Here is a 16,352-nt window from a genome sequence, read left to right as displayed (position 1 = left end):
TTATCACCAGATAGCTTAATTAGTCCTCCTGTTTAACATTCCTACACTATTTCCATGTAAACTGCTTCCTGGGAAATCCTCAGCCCTGCGAAAAAACCCCTTGGAACCCAAATCTGACTTCCTTCCACAGACCCAGAGGAAGGTACACATCTTAGAGTAAGCAAAGAGAAAAAGAAAAATGGGAAGAGAAAGAAAAATAGAAGGAGAGTGGCCAGAACAAGGGCTAGATTTAAATTCGGCAATTATCACAGGGCTTACTCAGCAATGAGAGGGGGCAGGGAGCAAACCGGGAGAGGGCGACCTTCCAGCTCCCTGGGTCAGGCTGTCACCATGTAGCTTCATTATCCAGCTTGATAAATTGTGAGTTCTTCCCACCATAAGGTGTAGATAGTTGAGAGCTATCAGGTAGAGACAAAGAACCACCATGTACACATTTCAAATAAAGTTTGTTCAGTCGGTCCAGACGTAATGGACACCTTGTCCATTGTTCAGTATTACCTCAACTCTGAGCCCTAAACAACCTGAAACCAGCTTATCATGCAGCAGGGGCTGAAAGGTCTCAGGCTGTTCCAGAATGAAAATTCTGTGATTGCGGTGTCACTTTGGGGAATCCCTAGTAAAGCATAGAAGAATCTTTGGGCTGAGTCAGTCATTAGCTTTATGGTTCATCTAGGCAGCCCTGTTTCGTGACAACCTACACCTGCTGGGTTTGATGGTGCTTAAGGGGATCTGGTACATAGCTAATGTTATAAAGTGAAGTGTTTTGAGAATTACTTGTAAATTACTGTTTATTTAACTGGTGAACTTTATTGTCAGAAAGACCATATTTAATAAAAAATTTATATAATTAAAAATTAATTAATACTTGAATAAGGTCTGCTGATTAGTTAATATTACTGTATCGATATAAATTTCCTAACTTTGATAATTGTACTCTGGTTATATAAGACATTAATATTTGGGAAAGCTGGATGAAGGGTATATGGGAATTCTTTGACTATTTTCTTGTAAAAATTTTTATAAGCTGAAATTACTTCAACATAAAAAGTTAAAAGAATGTTTTTAAAGCTTTAGAAGGTAATTCACAGGGCTTGACAACTTATCCATAATTTGTGCTTAGGGGCCTGGACCCAGGAAAAGAGCAACCCTTTAGCCTCTCTCCTTTGCTGCCAAAATGATGAAATGCACTGTAGGACAAATATGAAAGTCTTTGGTACAGTAAACTCCTACATAAATATTAATAGTAATAATTATAGTCTCACGTGGAGATGCTTCTCTGTAAATAAAGGAACAAGTCATTATACTAAATACCCTACCAAATATTCTCCAAGTAGCTTACAAGATGCTTAGAAATTGCTGTCGTGGGAGTAGGAAACAGGGAGTCATTGACAGGTTCTGAGCAAAGCAGGCAAACAACAACAGCAATACTTCAGGAAGACTAAACAGGCCTTTAGTGCACAGGATGAAGTGGGAAGAGACCGGACTCAGCAAACCCCACTAGGAGTTATTCTAATAATTTAGGAGCGAATGGTCCTCACTGAATGGGACTGGACAGAAGAAGCCCAGAGGAGAGGCATTTTGATGGACTCATCCGTTTGGGCGGGACTAGACTGGAGGTGGCGGTGGAGAGAAATGAGTCAGTGGTTACTTGAAGATGTCTTGCCAAGATGACTGGGGCAATGCTGGTGTCACCGAGAGACCGATGGAAAATAGAAGGAAGGAGAGACCATACACAGAGCTTGGGCCGCAAACTCCAGTGGGTAAGATGGGCACTGGGGGCTTCAAAACTGGAGGGCTCACTATCTAAAGAAGGTGGTGCCGCCATGCAGGCTGCTACAACTTGGCATCAGCAGTCCTTGCCATGAGGAAATGCCCTTTCGGTGTGACCAGATCTTCCATTTTTTCAAGAGAAGCCAGAAATCCAGATCTCTTATGTGGAAAAATGTTAACTCTTTAATGTTGGCAATTAACTTTTAAAAATTTTAAAGCATCGCATGTACTAAACCAAACACATCTGTGAGCCAGATTTGGCAGGCACGCTATCAATTGTAAGCTCTGAAAAAGAGAGAAGGTCAAGGGTCAAAGTTCATAAACTGTCTTGGTGATACATAGGGAGATGAGAGACTGTAAAGGGATTCGGTGACTAAAATACTATACCTAAAGCTTTTTCCAGCCTTCTGAGCTGTATGAATGTCCCTACCCTTCAAGCCTATATATGGATTTGAATTTACCCAGGAAGTTTAATCTAATCCTAAAACGGTTAAATAACAAGAATTTGAGTGCTTATTGTGTGCTGAGTACACAGAAGTCAAAGAATTTCAAATTAACTGGAGGAGAAAAAACATGCCCTCCTGAAAACCTGAGACAAATTATGAAATAACCTGGGAGACTGCTTTCTCCACATTAGGTCAGAATATCAGAGTCACCTTAAATCTGAGACTTCCCCCCCCAAATCACTTCCATTTAGCAAACTTTGCAATAACGCCTGTGTGTGTGTGTGTGTGTGCGCGCGCGCGCGCGCGCGCGCGCGTGCTTGAATCTCTAACCAGAACTCTGATTTCCTGAGCAGTGGTTACAAAGCGGCAGCCTCCATCCCTCCCTCAGCTTGGGAGGGGACTTGGCTGGGTTGGGGGTACCTGGGCGCCGGAAAGGAGGATGGAAGGTTGGGAGTGGCCGGCTGAAAACCGCTCCCCGTCAGGTTTCTCCGCTGGAATCCCTGTCTTTGTTTCTGTCATTACTGTTTAAGTGTCTGTGTAGGAGCAGACAGGCACCGAAATAGAAAGTGTCAAAGAGATGATGACAATGACGATAAAAACAAGGCAGGCCACTTTTTTTCAGTCCCACCTAACCCCCTCCATCCAGAAAGCCAGCGCGCCTCCTCCTGCTGTCTTCAAAGAGCCGTCGGTGGGGCACAGGAAGCGGGCGGCTCGGGCTGCGGGTGCTCCTAGGAGAGCGGCGATTTCCTCCCGAGCTGCCCAGTTATCTCCAGAGTCGCAGAGCAGCTCTCCGAAGAGCGCGTTCTCTCCCCCACCCCGTCCTCCTCAACCCACCCACCTACTTCCTCCGGCTCCATACACACACCAGCACGGAGCTGCCAAAAATTTCCACCCTCCACCCCCCTCCCTAGCTAACTTCCTTCCAGCATTTCCTGAGCTGGATGATCCTAGGATTTGTAAGACAGGAAAAAAAGGAAGGCGTGAGGGCGGGCAAGAGAGACAGGATGCTTGTTTTTCGTTCTACCAAAGCCGTCTGAAGGCAGGACAGCGCGCGCCGGGCAGAGGACCTACGGCAGCCCCCGGGCTGTCTCCGCGCCCCTGGCCGCCGCCGGCTTCCCCGCGCTCTCGGCCACTCCCGGGCTTCTAGAAGACGGACCGGAGAGCTCGCCGTCCCTCCGAAGCGGAGGAGAACACCCGAAGACACCGCGGGAGCCCGTGAAAGTCCCTGGGACTCCAAGTGAGGAAGTGACACTCCCAGCGCGCCGGCCCGCCGCTGCCAGCTCCGCACGGCCTGCGGCACCGCGGCCCTGGAGGAGAGCGCCGTGGATTTCAGGCTCCGCGCCCGCGCCGGGCTCCGCGCCCCGCGGGCTCCATGCGCGCTGCCCCGGGCCCAGGCTCTTCCCCACGCCCATGCGGCCCCCCAGCGCCGCGCCGCAACCACTGATCTAACCTCCCCCGGAGACCATCGCAGGCGCGGTGCCAAGCAGCGGGGAGGGGGAGACGGAGGGGCAACCTCTTTGGGACTAACTCATGAAGAACAAGGGTGCCAAGCAGAAGCTGAAACGAAAGGGAGCCGCCAGCGCCTTTGGCTGTGACCTGACGGAGTATCTGGAAAGCTCAGGACAGGATGGTAAAGTGCCTTCGCCCCCCTCCCCCCCCCCCCGCCACGCCCCACCCCGCTTCTTTTTGTTTGAGAGAGAGAGAGAGGGACTCTCGTAGGGCGTGTTGCCTTCAATTCCCAAGTTAATGTATTCCAGGCCTGAGCGCTCACGGTGCTTTTTTTTTTTTTTTAAACATACATGATTCTTAAGGTGCGTTACGCTGCCACCCCGACGTGCAGAGGTTGTATCAGCCCTTCCGTTTGTGTCACCCAAGCCATTAATGGGCGGTGCTGCTACACGTTTAGCCGGCCACCTCTGGGGCTTGGGTGTGGGGGGCTTGAGATGTCCTGTTCCCAAACTTTGGATGTCGGAGGGGAGGGAGGAGGGCTGGATCTGTGGTGTGGTGTTCAGTGGGATTCTCTGGGTACGTAATTATGACTGCCTTAGGTGTCCCTCCCGGGCTCTCCGATTTCATCCGCTCACATCTTTTTTTATTAATGTGCTGGAAGGCGGGGGTGCGGTGGATCCTGGCGGGGGGAGTGGTTGCACAAACATTTTCTGAATTTCTGAACTGATGCCAAATATATAGTAGCTCCCTCCCTCCCCTTCCCAACCCCTCAGACCCTCTACCTCCTCTTGGTTTTCAGATTAGCGTTTGGTGTGTCTGACAAGAAGAGTGTTGTAAAAAGGTCAGAGGGCCTTGATTTTAAAATAGTTTAGGGTATGTACATGAAGAGGAGAGACTCTCTGTTTTCAAGGTCGGATTGGAAAAAAAAGGGGAATCCTCCAGCATAGAGACAACTTATTAAACATTTGTTGGGGGTGGGGGGAAGGGCGAAAGAAAACAATCTAGAATACAGTAACAGCATTTGAAGTGAGAAGTTTTTAATCAAAGGAAAGTTGAGGAAATTGAGCGTTAAATGACTGCTTTTGTTAAGGTTGACTGGCCCTGCACTTACCCGTGACAAAAAGGCCTTGTCTTCAGAAATTTCAGTGAGGGAGAAAAAAGTCCACTATATGGGCCTTGTGTTTATACATAGATAGATACAACAAAGGGGGGAAACTGAAGGGCTAACTGCAGAATAACTCTGCCTCCAGGAAAATAATCTCAAAAACTATTTGATTAGCTCATATCAAATGTGCATCTCAAAAACAGAGCAGTGCCTTTGTTTCTATTTCGTTTTTTTAAGGACTTAGCACCACCTAGTAATTTGCAGTGGTGTGCTATTCCTGTGGTGTCCTTGGGTTCAGGGGCTGCCATGTCATTAGGACAGATGGCTTAGTATTTTACAGCTTGGGGGACCACAGGTTTCAAAACTGCCTCTTTTGAAACTGGGACACAACGGAGTCAATTCATGTAATCCTCTCCAACAATCCGGAGAGGTAGATTTGAAATAACATCCTTGGGTTGAGTTTTTTTGAGTGTGAGAGAACTCCAACTATGCATCTTAATCACTACCCTCAGAAGTTCAGAGTGAAATGTTTTCCTCCACCTGTTTTTGCAGGGGGCCTTCAGGTTCATGTCCATGTTCACTTATGAATGCTTGTGGATACCACCTCCCACCAAGTGGGTGCTCTTCTGGGCCTTCGCTCCGAAGCTGAGGGTTGCATGGAGGTGCTTATCAGTCCTGACTCATTCTTACAATGTCACAGATCCTAGGATGAGCAAGGAATTCCAGGGTTCTGTGAAGACTCCTCAAATGCAGCTTTAAACAGTTCCTCTTTCACCTGATTTATATTTTGGGTTTTTATATATGTTTCGTTCAGGAAAAAAAAGAAAAGGGGCTACTCTTAAAGAAAAAAAAATTGAAACCAGTACCCCGTGCTTCCTGCCCTGGGGAGAAGGGAGGGAAGCCCGGAGAGGTAAAGTGACCGGCCTAAGGTCATACAGTCAATCATGAAGGACGCAGAGGGCTCTGGCCCACTAGGCTCCTCTCCCCTCCCTGGCATCCTTTATCTAGGCCAACATTCTCCTCTAATGATTTTTTTTCCTGTTAATTGAAAGCAGACAGCCCTGCCCCAGGATCAGCAAACTTTCAAGACTGACATACCTGAATAAAGTTCCTTTGAAACAGAAGGAAATTGACCCACTTAATGATCCATACACCATTATTGTGCCACGTAGGAATTAGGCAGGCATAATAAGCAGCTTATATAAATGAGAATAATTAGGATTTCTTTTTTCCCACATCTAAAACTAGTTAAGCAGTTGTCTCTTATGTTTCTTTTAGTGTAGCATCAATAAATAGAGTCAGTGCTAATGTTTTCTCTAAAACAATGTGTCCTCCTCATGGACTTTCTGAAACACATATTGGTTAATAGACAAGGCCTGGACTCTGCCCCCAGGGAGGAAAAGCTGACCTGGGCAGTGCCCCTTTGCCCACCACCTTGGAAGTTCAGCCCAGAATCCTGAGGGTGACAAGTCAGCATGGTAGCTAGGATCTAGAAGGCTGGGGAGGGCCTCACAAGACTGACATCACAGTTACTCAACTTTGGAGGTCAAGGATAGAATGAGACAGAAAAATGGATTCAGGTCTGGGAACACAAGGGCAGAAGGAAAGAACAGAGATGTGGGGAATCCAAGAGAACCCATGTGTTTGGGGAGGGAGGGAAATCCCTGAGCTGGGGTGCAAGGCAAAGCTGGTGACAATTAGCTGTGCTCAGACCACCTGAACATGAGGAATTTATACCCCTGGACTGAACACAGAGGAAAAATGTCATCCACTGCTGCCAACTGCTGTAACCCAGTCCTGCTACCTTCAACTGGACAAATCTAATGAGGCAGGGTGACAAATAGGTGTTTAGCTTAGAGCAGACGTTGCTCGGGGCCAGTGTTGTCCTTAATCTTTAGGAAGCTGATGAAAAACAGAAACCTTTCCTTAGAAACACACACACACACACACACACACAAATCGTGTATACAGTTTCTTCAGGCATCCACACAGATGCCATGTTCAGGCCCTGCTGTTGGTCATCCCAAGCTGCACATAGGGTTGATACGAATGGCCAATTTCCCCCTTTTTCTTCTTTGGCCACTTTTCTCCAGGCTGGTGAGATCACCCAAGAATGGCATGAAGTTGCTCCTGGCCAACTTGGCCAGTGTTTCTTTCCCTTCCCCTCCAGCACGGTGGCTTCTGCCCCAACCCCTAGCTCTCCCCTGGGAACCAGAGAACTTTCTCTTCCTGTCTGGAATAGAGGGAGAAGATCATCCCTTCCTCACTCCTGATGCTGAAAATAGTATCGCTTTCTTTTTCTTCCTTTTGACCACTGAATACGAAGACCCCTGCTTGCAGCTATGTGATGAAAACCACCTCACTGTGTCACCTGCAGTTGGGAGGCTGTGGATGAAGCCCTGTGAGGCCAGAGTGCATCCATGAGCATTTCCTACCTCTCCCCTCTGAATCAAGTGCTCTGGGTCTTCCCACAGTGCTTGGAAATGCTGGGGCCAGGACTCAAGCGACCAGTAAGAGAACATTACAGGAAAGCTATCTTCTGCCTCCGTGCTGGTCCCACTCTAAGGGCTGAGGACTTCCTCACCCTTCCCAACAATCTCTGCCATTTGACTCACTCCCTGGTAAAAAGGGATAATTGTCGATGCAGTGGTTTGCCATGATGGTAGCGCAATAGAATCACTTGGGGAGCATGAAAAAATGTTGATGTCCAGGCCCCCTCTCAGAACAATTAAATCAGAATCTCTTGGTGCCCAGGCATGGGTATGTTTTAAAAGCTTCCTAGATGATTCTGGTATGCAGGAAGAGTTGAGAACCACTGCTTATAGTGTAGGGGTTTACAGATCATTTTCTCCCTGGATAAGCAGCCTTGACTGTTCAAAATGTACCCTCTGAATGTTTGATAAGAACCTTATTCCTGAAGGTTTTTTTCTAGTTCTTATCAGGTTGAAAAGAAAAAATATATATGTATTTGAATTGAGGGATTACAAAAGGTTCATAACGAATAAACACCCATTACAAAATATAATTTTAAGCTTGATGAGAGTAAGATGGCCCCAGCATTTCAAAGAACAAGGATAAGGCAATGGGAACTTTGAGGCGTAGCTATTCTACATTTCTGAAGCTAAGTCATTCTCTCACTTTGTTTATTCACTTATTTAACGAACCAGTATAAGGCGCTGTGGAAGTACGGTGGGAGAGAAAGAAACAGGCACTCCAGACTCAAGAAATTTACAGTCTAAGGGATGTGAACAAACTTTCAGAAACCAATGGCTCAATTAAGCTTTGAAGTTAGCTGTCATGACTGAAGGAGAAAATGCAAAAGCTTTTATCTTCAATTAAATAGACAAAAAATCCAAACATAAACAGAAGCAAAGTGTTAGCAAGGAAGGTGAATATTTTTCTGTTCAAGAGAAGATTTAACATTGAATGGAGACCCAGGGCAGGGGTATTCTCTTTGGGTTAGTGGTCTCCTTCCCAGCGTCTTGCCTGGCACATCGTTATCACACCTTTCCTAGCTAATTCTTCATCCTTTGGGTCTCAGCTGCTTCTGGAAACCTTCCCTGATCCTCCCAAGTCAGGTGCCCCCTGCTGGGGGCTCCCATTAGGAGTTCTGGAAGCCTACAGCCAGGGGTGGAATCCTAACTTTGCCTGTTCCCAGCTGAGTGACCCTGGAGCAAGTTACTTACCCTCTCTGGGTCTCACTTTCCTCATTTGTGAATTGAGGATAAGAGGACTGGTGTGAAGAGAAATGAGCTACTATGGGCAAAGCACTTAGCAGAGGGCATGTGTAATGTAAGCTCTAAATGTAGCTGTTATCATCATAACACCCTGGCCTTGCCCTAGCATAACCACATACTATCCATGACTGAATGCATGAGGGCTCCGATGAAGCGAGTAAATGATATGGTCAGATGGGTTAATTAAGCACCAAGAGAGACAGGAAGCAGATTAGTTGTCCCATTGAATGGAGAGTTCACGGAGGGATTTCCCAGAGCCGCTGGGGAGTGGACCATCAGTATACAGAGGTGGGAGAGCAAAATGTCAACCTGAAACTAAAGGGCCCTCAGAAAGGTCTGAGAAAGGTACCCAGCCACTCCCGGACCTGCAGGGAACTGAAAGAGAAGTCAGGTCCTGGAGGTGGAGTTTGTGCAGACAGAGCGGCCACCTCATGGGCTTGAGTTCAGAGGGGCATCCCCGAATCTGGGCTCCCACAGTGAAACAGGAAGAACTAAAAGAGGAGAATTAAGGCTTTTAAACCTGGAGCAAACTGACTGATAGCATGAAGCCAAACTGTAACTGACTCTGTATGGTCTGGATATGGCAAGCAACCCACCCAGAGGATGGAAACGGCCATTCCACCTACCCACATCCCTCCCTCCTGCCCAGTCTCCAGACCTCTGCCAATAGCCCCTTGACCACAGGCATAGCCTCGCCCTTCTTCCACCCCTACCACCCCCACTGGCAGCTGCCCAGATGCCTTCCAGCCGCTGGAGGCCCAGGCCTTGGGACTGCTAAGGTAGCCCTCGGCCCTCTTGCCCTAGACCTGCCCTAGAGCCCAGTGGACCATCTGCTGGGGCAGAGAGAAACAAGTTGGAACTGGGAGCACATTTTCCCGTAGATGATGCTGTAAGTGGTGGATAAGCTCCCCAATGCCTTTAGAGCTGTAGTTTTGGATACATTCTTTTTATTTCCCCCCTTAATCCATTAGGCATCTGTGGGCTAGCCTGGAAACCTTTTCCTGTGGGAGTGGGGATGAGGGGAGAACACATTCTAAATTCCAGGAGCCGACTGACCAAGGCAGTTCTGAAGCACCTGCTAGGGGCCGATTGCTCCTGGGAGTCACCTGCCTGCAGAAAGTTTCCTGGGATTTTGTGGCCGAGGGTGGAAGAGGAGGACAGGGCTGAGAGGTCCAGGACTCAGTCTGGGGATAAGAAGTGCCCCCCAACTCCTCTCCCATTAGATATTGTAGCTAAAATTTTCTGGAACAAAGTAGTGATAGACCCTCTGGTTGGGACTATCCAGTGCTTATTTCCTCCAGAACAGGCTAGTCAGTGTGAGCTGCCGGGCACCTTCCCCCCTCCCCCGCCCCCAGCCCACACCTTCTGGGTCTCAGGACTCCACTTTCCTCGGTCTGGTTCCTTCACCCCAGTCTTGAGGCCCAGGAACATGGCGCTACTAGCTCTTTCGGTTTTCTATTTTGTTTTCTTTTTCACTCATTGCTTGCCCCGTATTGAAGCCAAGGTGGCATTTTCCCACTTGTCACACTTCAGATTAATTTTCTTTTTGCTTACAGGTGCATTCCCACCTGATTTTCTGTTGCTCTCTATGCCCCAACACAAATGTCACCCTTCAGTTTCATAGGTTTTGGTGTTCCTCCCTCAAAGGACTGTCCTCGACTCCTGATTGAGGTGGAGCCACAGCCTGATGGAACTTTAGGCGTCTAGATAGCAGCCCCCCACCGTCCTGCTAATCTCCCCCCTAGTATGCAATTTCAGGTAAGCGTTAAAAGAAGGAACCCCTGAGAAAGCATGCTGACTTCAACTCAGAAGAGACAGATACTGGTGCTAGATTTTTTTAAGAACAGCTTTTGATAGAGAAAGCTGAGAACATTAGGCTGCTAAAGGAAGGGGGAGGAAGGGGGGGTGTCTTGGAAGGAGAGAAGGGATCCAGAAATGAAAGCTGAGCCCCAAACCACACTTGCTTGTTATTTTTATTTGTAGAGTTACAGTCTGCATTCGTTGCTTACTAGGTGCCAGTCACTTTATACATACAAAGGAGTATTTTCGAAATCTGTAAGAATTGGGCATTTTTACCCTTTTTACAGAGGAGGAAACAGATCCAAGAGGTTAAATCACTTGCCAAGACTGTAGAGATAAGAGAGGCAAGATTTAAATCCAGATCCAGTGTGACTCCCAAAGCCATGCCTGTCTTAGGCACAAACACAGTCTCCCAAAATAGCACATTTCATAATTTGACATTTATGTTACAGTTTTGTCAAAAGAAAAAAAGAACTAACCTGCAAAAAGTGGCCTTTTCTCCCTTGCCGTTGTTCTTCCCCCAGCCTAGATGGAGAATAGTAATAATAACAGCTAACGTTTGCATAGCGCTTCACCCTCTGCCAGGAGCTTTTCACACACACCTACGCTAACCCCACCTACTAACTTTCAAGTCCCCTACCTTTTCCTCCCAGGCCCCTCCCTGCCTACTGCAGCCACAATCCTCCTTCCCTCCTGGAACAGCCCTTGCCTTAGAGTCAGAGGCACCCAATTTGATCCTCATTGTACCTGATATTCTGTTTTCTCCCTGGCTTTGTGTTTGCAAGTGGACGCTGAGCTTGGCTAAAGGCGGGTGGCCTTGGGCAGCTCATGCAGATTGGGTAGCTCGCTGGCCTCCCTGAGGCTAACACACAGCAGATGATTGCTCGACCCTGTTTCCTCCTCAGGAAGCCAGAGTTAGAGCCCTTCTAGGAAGCTCAGGACCGGGGACATTGCTGATGCGCTGGAACAGCAGGAATCCAAGATTGTTCAAGGTTCCCCACAAGGGTGCATAGCTACTCCCAGTTAGAAACGGACCCAGGCTTTGCACAGGGTGCCCCAGAAACACTGCCTTTCCCTAGTGCCTCACCAGTCACTCCTTGGTATGAACCACATTCTTGGCAGGGCCCCAGAACCAACTGAGTTTCTGGGATCGAGTCTCAGGCACTCTTTGTTCTAGTTCAAGCTTGGCTGATGCATACCATGCCCTGGTGCCATGCCCATGGCCTGATGCTGGCCCAGTATGCCTCTGGGGGCCCCCTCGCCACCACCCCCAGAGGGAGAGGGGTGAATGTCACCCTCCCCAAAAGGAACTCATACCAGCTCTTGCTGTTACAGACAGCAGAAAACAGCCTGACATAAAAAGTAGGAGTCTGGCAAACTAAATAAATCTATAGCCTTCGTGAATTGAGCTAATTTGTGTAATTATGCATATTTCTTTCCCTGGCTCTTTTCATGTTTTTATTCAGAAACCGTCTTGTATGGGGCTTTCAATTCAGTGCAACAAATATTTAATGGGACTCTAATATGCCGGACACTCTGGGGTTTACAAAGATGCTCTCAAGTTGCTCTCAGCCTAGTGGGTTGTGTAAGACAGGAAAATAACCAAAAGAGTACCAAGAATGAAATGAGGGCTCTAGAGAAGGTGCAAGCGGGAGATGTTAACATTCAAGGCAACCGAGTGAAAGAGAACTATGAGTGGGTTGTTTGTAAGGGGGGAAATAAATCAATAAAAGAATAAACATCATCTGACCCGTGAGGAATGACGGAGATATGGGGAGATAGCGTGGCTGGTTTCTACAGACAGGAAACCACATGGTTTTGCCTGATGCTTGTAATTGGTCACACCCTCCTGAGCCCTGGGGGAGAAGATGCTTAAACTGTGGGAAAGGTAGTTGAGAGTGACTTGGAATGGCCAGGCTTGGAGGGGGGACCCTGGCTGGGGTGACAGAAGCTGTCTTCAGTGGCAGGGGAGTGATCCTACTGTCGGGAGAAGGCACTGTAGCTGATCACAAGTGTGGCAGTTGGTCTGGCTGTGTCTGTGCCCGGCCCAAGAGCAGGGGAATGGGAGATTCTGTTAGAAGGTAAAACTTTTAAAATGATGTCAACTGACCACCCGAAGTATGTTTCTTGATTAAATCTAAATGTGCGTAAATGTGCAGCCTCGATCTCTCCCCACTGCATGTGGAAAGTTCTCTTTTGCCCCCCATTTTATTTTATTTTATTTTATTGTTATTTTTAATTTTATTTACTTTTGGCTGCCCCACACAGCTAGCGGGATCTCAGTTCCCCAACCAGGGATTGAACCTGGGCCATGGCAGTGAAAGCTCGGAATCCTAACCACTAGGCCACCAGGGATCCTCCCCCTCCCCCATTTTATATATGCAAACCAACTCAGAGAGATTAAGCAACTTGCCTAACATCACCCAGCTAGGAACTGGGAGAACCAAAAGTCAAAACCATGTCTGTCCGACATTAAATTCCGCTTTCATAGCTGTGTCTCCTCTGGACCCAAACAGCTGCAGTTATGCTGGCAGTAAATCAGGGTCTGATACGCAGAGCTCCATTTAACCATGCATTGCCAAGGTGATAAGTTCAGCAGGATTTAGTTCAACTTTAACAAAACTGCTGGCAATGGAGTTCCCATCCCCAGTTTTTCAAAGTCAAACATTTAGGTTCCAAATGGCAGGATTCTAAACAGAGAGCATGCCCTGTTACCATAAGTAGCCCCTTCCACCACTGCTTCCCCATCTGTTTCCTGCATGCTGAGTATTATTGGGAAACAATGATGTCAGCTCTTCCATATAAATCTACACCTCCCTATTGCCCCTCCCCTACAATGCATATTTTTGTTCTTCTTTCTGGCTTTTGTCTTGCTGTTCTGTTCTTTAAGGACTCACGCTTTTTGGCGTCAATTGTTGGCTTTCTTTTTAATATGTTTTAGCTATTTCAGCTTCATTGTGGCCTTCAAAGTGCACATGCTTCTTGGGTCCATATTTGGAAAATCCTTTGTTTGGCTAATAGCTAGAGTATGGGCCTGGTGTTAGTGGAGAGAAGCCATTTTGCTTTCTGGAAAAGCAAAGCTGGATGCAGGGCTCTGAATCCGGCTCAGAGCTGAGGGCACAAACCCCACTCGAGGGCTCTCAGGGGCTGCATTATAGCTGTTGGACCCTGGACACAGAGCCTGCAGCTGAAGGTCAGGAAAATATATCCATCCAGTAACCTGTTTTCCCTCACCCAAGCCTGACTCTCAAATGAGACTTGGTTTCCTCAGTTCCCCTTTTTTTTGCTGCTCCTAAAGTCAACTTGGTTTCAGAAAGGAAAGGAGGGAGGCTGTTCTGGGGGCAGGTGGGAGGGGAGAGTATGAGTTCTGACTTATGGGTCCAAGAGTTCTGGACCTCTCTTTTTAAGGCTCTAGCAATGATACTCAAACTTTACTGGGCATCAGGATGACTAAAACTGGAGTGTTTACTTTTAAAATTTAATTTCATTTAAAATTTAATTTCAGAATTGGAGAAATATTGGTTAAATTTTAGTACACTCTAAGGAGTATTAGAAATACTCCTTAAATTCCCTTTTGGACTCCTTGAAACAAAATGGACATCTAATAAAAGTTTCAAATGGGCATTTGCATAGGTCCAGTAGTATCTGGGTCTGTGGAGAACACACGATCCCACGGAATGAGTTCTACAGTTTATAGGGCTGAAAGCTGTAAAGTGCCATTGCAGGTCAGTATTCTGAGGTCAGTCCCTCAGAGATTCTGCTCTGAGATGGGGCCTAGGAATCTACATTTTGAAGATGAGCTCCAGGCGATTGTGATATCTTTGGCCTACTGATCTCACTTTGACTAGCTTGTAAAAAGAAGCAGCTAAGTGAAACCACATGATTTTTTTTTCGTTATACTTTTTATATTGCCCAAAATTTCAACAGTGAACATGGATTTTTACTACTTAAATTGAGGGGAAAAAATCTTTTAAAATTATTATGGGATCGTGGTATCTTGATTCATTGAATTTTTCATAAAGCCCTTTTGTTCCACTCCTTATTTAAAAACATAATCTTCATAAAGCCTGTTAGTTTGGTATCCTGCCTTAATAGATGCAGTTTAGTGAAATCAATTAACCTCTCTGAGAAGCAGTGCCTGTGGCAAAGAGGCTAGTATGTGGCTTTTATGCTGATAGTCTGCCTTGGTTCAAGTCTCAGCTCTACCCCATGCTAGCTGTGTGACCATGGACAAGCTACCAAACCTGTCTGTGCCTCAGTTTCCTCACCTATAAAGTGAGGATTGTGAGAATAATAGTGCCTATCACACAGGGTCATTATGAGGACTAAATAAACTAGTGCACTGCCTGGAATTTAGTTAACCTTCCATAAGTGTTAACTGTGGTTCTTATTTCCTTGGTGATTAGAAATCTTATCCTGTTTCAGCCTCATTACTCAGAATGTGGTTCCTGAGTAATGCTACAGACAAGGAAGTTGAGAAGGAGATGAGAACAAATATTCCAAGTCTCCCATATATCCCTAGGGGTTTCTTTCTTTCTTTTTTTTTTTTTTTTTTTCTTATATACATATAATTATTTATTTTCTTTGGTTGAATGCATAAAAATGCTGGTTTTAAGATTCATATCTGTTGATAAATATTTCTGGGGTGGGAATGTGGTAAACATTCTAAATTTTACATTTCTTTAGTAATCAGAAAAAGAAAACAATTTAAAAACAAAACTGGAAAGAAATAAAATGAGGGTTATGGGTTCTGGCGAAAGGCTATAATCATGGTGACCGCCATCCAACCTTCTACTTTCCATCTGTATTTCAGGAGAGTTATAAATCTGGAAAATGAGTCTGTTTCTGTCGTTGATGGAACAGTGTAAAGCCGGGGTTTTAGCTGGCCTGTATGACATTTCACATGTGCCTATTTCTTTGCTCCACAATTGCATTTTGACAGTTGACTGAATGAGGTGTATCTGACTCAATTTTAGGCTGTATGAACAGCATCTTAGGCTGTAGAGGGTGTGGATCAAGGGATCCACACTGCACTCTTCACAGGTTGAATCAGATAGGGAGTCTGTGTTCATTTCTCAGTGCTCCATTTGAAGCTGGAAGCTTATACACGGGAGTATATTGAGAAGGTGATCAGGGTGGTGAAGTTTAGACCTTTATTACGTCTCATCTCCAACGACTGTCATGGTTTCCTAAATTGTCTCCTTCCTTGAGTAGAAAGAAAATAAACTCCTTGAAGACTGACCTTTCTCTGTTCACCTGTGTGTTAGGTGTCTACGGGGCTGGTTCCCTTCTGGAGGCTCTCAGGAAGAATCTTTGCTCCCTCTGGTCCGTCCTCACATGGCCTTCTGTCTGATCTCCTGCCTCTCTCTTATAAAGACCTTGTGACTACATGGGATAATCCAAAATAATCTCCTCATCTCAAGATCCTTAGTTTGATCACATCTGCAAAATCCCCTTTAGCTATATGAGGCAACATTTACAGATGCCAGGAATAAGGACCTGGACATTTTTGAGGCACCATTACTCAACCTACCACAGTCTGTTTCCCCCACAGCACATGGTTGGCTCTATAGATATTAATAATGTGAATGAAGGGAATAGGGTGGTGACTGTGAGAGTGGAGGAATAGATGGACATCAGCATTTACTAAGCAGTTTCCATGCACCAGGCACGGGGGCAGCTGGGACACAGGGATAGGCAGGCATTGTCTGTTCCTGTAGGGGCTCACAATCCCATGCAGGGGATGGACACATCCTCTGCTGAGTCTCACACAAACCACAGGAGGAAGTGGATATCATCAGTTCTAACTCAGAGGAGCTAGATCTTCTACGATGAGTGGAATCTAAGTAGTCTCTGCCTGAAGGGGCGATATTCCAGACAGAGGGAACAATATAAGCAAAGGTGTCGAGGTGTAAAACAGTATGGCAGGATCAACATTCTGGAAAGAAGAACAAAGGGAACAAGGTTGAAGCCTGAGCCACCTACCTGCCTGGATGAGGTTTATAGTAAGTCCCAGATTGAGAAAGGAAGAAGAATCTCGAGCCA

General features: G+C 46.4%; 1 protein-coding gene across 1 annotated transcript in view; it reads left to right on the top strand.

The window, feature by feature from the left end:
• Positions 1-2,978: 2,978 nt before the first annotated feature.
• Positions 2,979-16,352, top strand: part of ARHGAP31 (Rho GTPase activating protein 31) — a 110,971-nt gene continuing 97,597 nt past the window's right edge. The window contains exon 1 of the mRNA XM_036850388.1: positions 2,979-3,846. Within this exon, the coding sequence (XP_036706283.1) occupies positions 3,747-3,846 (100 nt within the window). The 5' untranslated portion in view covers positions 2,979-3,746. The remainder of the gene's footprint in view (positions 3,847-16,352) is intronic.

This window comes from Balaenoptera musculus, chromosome 4 (assembly GCF_009873245.2).
Source record: "Balaenoptera musculus isolate JJ_BM4_2016_0621 chromosome 4, mBalMus1.pri.v3, whole genome shotgun sequence".
NCBI classification, from domain to species: domain Eukaryota; kingdom Metazoa; phylum Chordata; class Mammalia; order Artiodactyla; family Balaenopteridae; genus Balaenoptera; species Balaenoptera musculus.
The sequence above is the reverse complement of the archived record's forward strand: the minus strand, read 5'-3'. Positions and strand labels throughout refer to the sequence as shown.